Below are 6,000 nucleotides of genomic sequence, written 5' to 3'. Positions count from 1 at the left end.
TGAATTATCGCTCCGGAAACACCCCTGACTTCCCCTAAGCTAGCTGGGAGCGATAATTCAGGGCGGCAAAAGGCGGATCCTAACGGCGCCCAATTTAAATGAAGGGATCGGTTTTAAACGGGGTATACCTAAAATACCTGGTTTAAAACTGAGCCTATAGAAAGGAACCTCAACTGGTCCGTGAGCCGGGAACAGACCCGAGCCATCGCAGCCGTTGAGGGGAGTAGGAGAGTAAAGATAGAAGTGTGGGTCCCGAGTTGTGGTCCAGGGATTGCCAAGAGGTAGTCAGCCCTGCTGCCCGACTCGTAGATGCCACAGACGAGTGGATTTCGCGAGCTGTGGTCCGTGCGGTGCCAAGTGGGCACTCCAACGTTGTCCGACTCGAGGAATTCACGGATAGTGTCTGAAGAAAGGATGAGACATCGTGGGTCTGTCCAGTTGTGGTCCGTGCGATGCCGGGAGGGCATCAGCATTGTTGTCCGACCAAGGAAGCCCACTTGGCCTAAGAAGAAACAGCAAGAGGAGTTGGCACTCCGAAGAGAAAAAGAAGCGGAAATTAATAGCGAGGGAAAAGGCATGGTTCGCTCACCTGCAGCAACGATACGTTGCAGTGGTCTCTCGTCTCACCCAATAAATAATTGTTTGGAGTAAAGAATTTTGTGTTTGTTTGCTGATTGTTCTGGAAACTCATATTTTTGGGGACTGAAGATCCTCGCTAGGATTGTTAAGAGACAATTTTAGAAGTAGGTAATAGGAAGGTCATCAGAATAGTAGTTTTTTGGGAGAGAGGGAGTTTATTTATTTATTTAGATGATTAATTTATTTATTTAAATTAATTTTTTCTATTTACTTAGGCATTTATTTAGTTAGTCGCGTATTTATTTATTACACTATTTATTTATTTATTTATTTTCTCGTGGTCTTTGGACGTGTTTATGTTTGATCGATCAAATTAGTTTTTTTCTAGTGGAATAGTTGTTGATGAGTGACTCGGAAATTTTCAAAGGGTCGGGAAAAACAAGGCATAGTCCGGAGGCACAACGCCGATACCAGCCCTACAGAATGCCGACGACGCGGTCCCAGGACGGGAAAACCGTCGGGAGGCCGGAAGGGGTGACTCAAGGGACGGACAACGAACACGAGTTGTTATACCTAGGAGACGCCGAAGCCGGGGCAATAGGAGGTCAGGGAACCCATAAGGACCAAGAGATATCCCCGGAAATAAGATCGGCGATAAATGTGGCATTAGTCCAAGCCCAGGAGACGTACAGAGCTTCGTTTGGGCAGCAAATGGAGGCGCTAAGGTCATCGATGCAAGCCGATATGCTAGAGTTCATGCGAGGAATCAACGCCGTAGTAGGCTCGCTAAAAGCGGAACGAACGCCGAGTGATGTGGACGAAAGGAATCGGGGATCGAACGCAGCCAGTCCAGGAAGAGGGGAACCGCAAGCGCCTTCGTACCAGCAAGCACAGCCAACACACCTCTTCGTAGACAACCGCACGTTAGAGTCCGAGCAGAGGTCCCATGCGGAACAGAGACCGGTAGATGATTGGTTGGCAAACACAAGGGGTGCAGGAACAAACCCTAACCGGAATCGTCCAAGCAACGGGGAGGCTAAGCTGGAGCAAGTGCAGATTCGTCGATGGGGACTCAGCTTCGATGGCGATCCAAAGGGGATGCCCGTGGCGGAGTTTATCTTCCGGGTAGAGCATTTACAGTCAGTATATCAGGTAACATGGTCGGATGTTCTGAAAGCCTTCCACACATTGGTAACCGGCCATGCGAGGGATTGGTACTGGATGCACGTTAGGACGGTAGGAGTTCCGGATTGGCCGAACCTGCGATATGGACTACAACAGCGATTTCAATTGCGGCGAACAGAATTCGAGCGGGAGCAAGAGCTCAGGGAACGACGACAACGACACGGAGAGTCGACGGATCTATATATTCAGGAGATGCTAGTGTTGAGGTCCAGGCTGCTGAATCCCTTCTCAGATCACGACCTAATAAAGATTATCAAGGTTAATGTCAGAGACGCAGTGTCGCGAGTCATTTACCCGATGCAGATAACCAACATGCAGAAGCTAAGGGAAGAATGTGCAGACACCGAGAAGCTGCTGTCGACGCGATGGGCGAGAAGCGGTCCAGATCAGGGGACGAACAGGCGTAGAGAAGACCACAAGGTGTATGAACTGGAGGTAAATAATCACGACCCAGATGAACCGGCAGAGACGCTGGATGCAGTCTATAGGACGAAGGAGTCCGGGGGCAACCGCACGCAGCTGAAGTGCTGGAATTGCGCTCAGCTGGGGCACACATATTTTGAGTGCGAGTCAGACGTGCGGAACATTTTCTGCTATAAGTGTGGGCTGGCCGGGATAATCCTGCCCAAATGCCCGAAATGTCGGCCGGGAAATGCGAAAAGGAGCGCGACGCAGGAGGAGTCGGGTTCCAAGGCCATAAACAACCAGTAATTCCATCCTCCAACATTAACTTACAGTCACCTATTGGGGACATATCTAGTACTAAGGATAAAAACATATATAGTACAATCTTTAAGGTGAACCAGGCAGTGCTACCTGAGGCAAGATGGTCCGAGCGTAAGCCGTTACAGGAAAGACGACAGCGATATAACCAGGCCAGGAGAAGAATACTGGGGGACCATGTGGCGGAAATAAGCCTAACGAGGTCGGCTAGAGTACAGAGGGCTCGGGACCGATTCCGGATACGCCAGAGGAAACGACGTGGCATATGTGCAGCAATCCGTTCTGCAGTAAGCCGGGACGACAGGCCGTTTGCGCACGTGAGTCTGGGCCCGAAGACGCTGATGGGACTGCTCGATACGGGGGCATCAGTGAGCCTGCTGGGAAGAGGGGGATTAGAGATCATTGAGGAACTGAAGCTTAAGTTAAAAGACGCGAAAACAATATCGGTACAAACTGCGGGCGGCACACCTCATCAGATCCTAGGCCGTGTGATGGTAGTGATGGCATACAAAGGCCAGAAACACCCGATGGAGTTATTCTTGTGTCCGTCATTGAAGCAATCACTGTATCTGGGGGTCGATTTCTGGCGAAAGTTTGGATTGGCTCCGCAGATAGTAGGCCTGGAACGAGAAGAGGAATTAGAAGAGATCGAGGCAGAACTGCTGACGAGAAGTAGACCGACGGAACCTCATGACTTAACCCAGTCGCAGCAAATACGCATGGAACAGGTGAAGGACAAATTTCGGTGTTTTGACAAGCACGGATTGGGAAGGACGACGATGGTAAAACACGAGATACGTCTGGTGGAGGGAGCCGTGCCTGTGAAGGAACGCTTTTACCCAGTATCTCCGGCGGTACAGGAGCTGTTGTTTGCCGAAGTCGACGAAATGTTGCGTCTTGGAGTAATCGAGCTGAGCGAAAGCCCGTGGAGCAATCGGGTGACTCTGGTCCGTAAGCCGGGGAAGAACCGGTTGTGTTTGGATGCACGGAAGCTGAATACTCTGACCGTCAAAGATGCGTACCCGCTTCAGAGTATCGAGTCGATCCTGAGTCGTGTGGAGGACACCGTGTTCATTAGTAGCATCGACCTGAAGCACGCGTTTTGGCAGATAGAGCTGGAGCCGGAGAGTAGGACGTATACGGCGTTTACGGTTCCAGGGAGACCACTCTATCAGTTTAAGTCAATGCCGTTCGGTTTGTGTAACGCAGCCCAGCGGTTGTGTCGGTTGACCGGGTTATCCCGCAGCGACTCCGAAGCCACGTGTTTGTGTATTTGGACGACCTGTTGGTGATTTCCCGAACGTTTGAGGAGCACGTGAAGCTACTAGAGGAAGTCGCAAAGTGCCTGGAGACGGCAAACCTGACAATAGGGAAGAAAAAGTCAAAGTTCTGCTACAAGTACCTGAAATACCTGGGGTACATCGTGGGCGATGGCGCACTGAGGAGAGGCAACGTGAGGCAAGTCAGGAGATTTTTGGGTACGAGGGGCTGGTATCGGCGATTCATCCGTAATTTTTCGGCACTTTCAGCCCCTCTCACAGACTGCCTGAAAGGAAAAGGACAATTTCAGCTAACAACGGACGCACGAGACTCTTTTGAGGAGCTAAAAAAGGCACTTACCAGCGCACCGGTATTGCATCATCCGGACTTTAAGAAGCACTTCTTCATCCAGTGTTATGCAAGTCAGGTGGGAATCGGTGCGGTTCTTTTCCAGAAGGATGAGGAGGAAGCCGAACACCCCATTGCTTTCTTTTCGGCGAAGCTGAGAGGCGCTCAACTAAACTATAGTGTGCCAGAGAAGGAGTGTCTAGCGGCAGTGAGAGCTATAGAGAAGTTCCGGGCGTACGTAGAGCTGATGCCATTCACTGTGATCACTGATCACGCAAGCCTGCGGTGGCTGATGCGTTTCAAAGCGCTGGATGGTAGGCTAGCGAGATGGTCTCTAGCTCTACAGGCATACAACTTCGAGATAGAGCATCGGAAGGGAAAGGACAACATCGTCGCCGACATGCTGTCTCGTCCGTTTGACTTAGAAGCAATCGACTTCCTAGAGTTCGAGACTACAGCCTTCGAGGACGAGGATTACCTGAAAAGGATAGAGGCGGTTAAGAGCGATGAAGAAATGTTTCCAGACCTGAAGGTGGAGGATGGATTGCTGTTTAGGCGTACGCAATTTGCCCGACCGGAATTGGAGGAGTTCCAGTGGAAGCTATGGATCCCTGAGGCGCTGACAAGATCATTGATCCAGCAAGCACACGACAGCGATGTGGCAATGCACGGAGGGGTTGCGAGAACATTGGGGCGACTGCGGCAATGGTACTATTGGCCCCGTATGACGGTACAGGTGAAGGCATATGTCGCGGATTGCGATACCTGCAAGGAGACGAAACATTCGACACAAGTTAGTCGTCCAATGATGGGTGCCGAGACCGTAACCGAAAGGCCGATGCAGAAGATATACCTCGACTTTCTGGGTCCATATCCTAGAACCCGGAGGGGGAATGTAGTCATCTTGATAGTCCTTGATCACATGTCTCGATTTGTTTGGCTGAAGGCCTTGCCCAAAGCCACATCGGCGGCCGTAGTCCAATTCCTGCATGAAGAGGTCTTCGCACAGTTTGGCGTTCCTGAAATGGTACACACGGACAACGGAAAGCAGTTTGTATCAGCCGAATTTGCACATTTCTTGACCAAAAGAAGTATAGCTCACATGAAATCTGGGAATTATGCACCACAGGCGAACGCGGCAGAACGCGTGAATCAGACCGTTCTCGCAGCGATCCGGACTTATGTCAGCGAAGATCACACACGCTGGGATGAGAAGTTGCCGGAGATACAGGGGGCGGCCAGGAGTGCGATACACACAGCCATAGGCACGTCACCATACTTCGTGCTGTTCGGGCAGCACATGTTCACCAGCGGGCGGGACTACAAATTAGCACGGAGACTGGGAGCCCTGAACGACGCGCAAGTATCACTCGTGGCAAGACAAGACCAGCAGGAGATCGTCCGCGATGAGGTCCGGAAGAATGCGCATGAGGCCTACAAGAGATCGAAGGAGCAGTATGATCGAAAGGCGAGAGAGATCCGGTACTTACCAGGACAGGAAGTGTATAAGCGGAACTTCGTATTAAGCAATTTCAAAAACAACATCAATGCCAAGTTTAGTCGGAAGTATGTAAAGTGCAGAGTGGTCCGGAGCTTAGGAAACAGCTTATATGAACTGGAGACACTGCAAGGGGCACGGATAGGAGTGTTCCATGCTAAAGATCTCAAGCAGTAGCCCGGTCATATAGGTCGGTAGAGCATGAGCGATCTCAGGGTGTGGGCGATGGCCTACGTTGGGCTTATCAATCCGGAAGCCGCCGTGGTTTTGCACTACCTTTTCGACGGCAAGACCTGGAAAAGTTAGAGTGGTGTTATAGTCGGCTTTTGATTGGGCCGATAATTGCAAGGGTTGGAGAGCAGGAATGACAGCGGCATCTGGTGTGGATCCTGAGAGTTAGGAACAGG

At 51.0% G+C, this 6,000-nt stretch overlaps 1 protein-coding gene across 1 annotated transcript; it reads right to left on the bottom strand.

The window, feature by feature from the left end:
- Positions 1-1,033: 1,033 nt before the first annotated feature.
- Positions 1,034-4,157, bottom strand: LOC121405034. The gene is made up of 5 exons (XM_041595576.1): positions 4,108-4,157; positions 2,956-4,033; positions 2,581-2,861; positions 2,059-2,526; positions 1,034-2,004 (listed from the first exon to the last, which is right to left on the bottom strand). Exons 2-5 carry the CDS (start codon positions 2,958-2,960, stop codon positions 1,904-1,906), a joined length of 855 nt encoding a protein of 284 aa, XP_041451510.1. The 5' UTR covers positions 2,961-4,033; positions 4,108-4,157; the 3' UTR covers positions 1,034-1,903.
- Positions 4,158-6,000: the final 1,843 nt, after the last annotated feature.

The sequence above is a fragment of the Drosophila obscura genome, unplaced genomic scaffold (genome assembly GCF_018151105.1).
Source record: "Drosophila obscura isolate BZ-5 IFL unplaced genomic scaffold, ASM1815110v1 contig_13, whole genome shotgun sequence".
In the NCBI taxonomy this organism is placed as follows: Eukaryota; Metazoa; Arthropoda; class Insecta; order Diptera; family Drosophilidae; genus Drosophila; species Drosophila obscura.
The sequence above is the reverse complement of the archived record's forward strand: the minus strand, read 5'-3'. Positions and strand labels throughout refer to the sequence as shown.

What these genes read in the sequence shown, in the direction of transcription:
- LOC121405034 (XM_041595576.1), bottom strand. An exon ending in CTCGGACCATCTTGCCTCAG is followed by an intron (nt 2,527 to 2,580) that starts GTAGCACTGCCT and finishes TTTTATCCTTAG; the next exon opens with TACTAGATATGTCCCCAATA. An exon ending in ATGTTGGTTATCTGCATCGG is followed by an intron (nt 2,005 to 2,058) that starts GTAAATGACTCG and finishes AATCTTTATTAG; the next exon opens with GTCGTGATCTGAGAAGGGAT.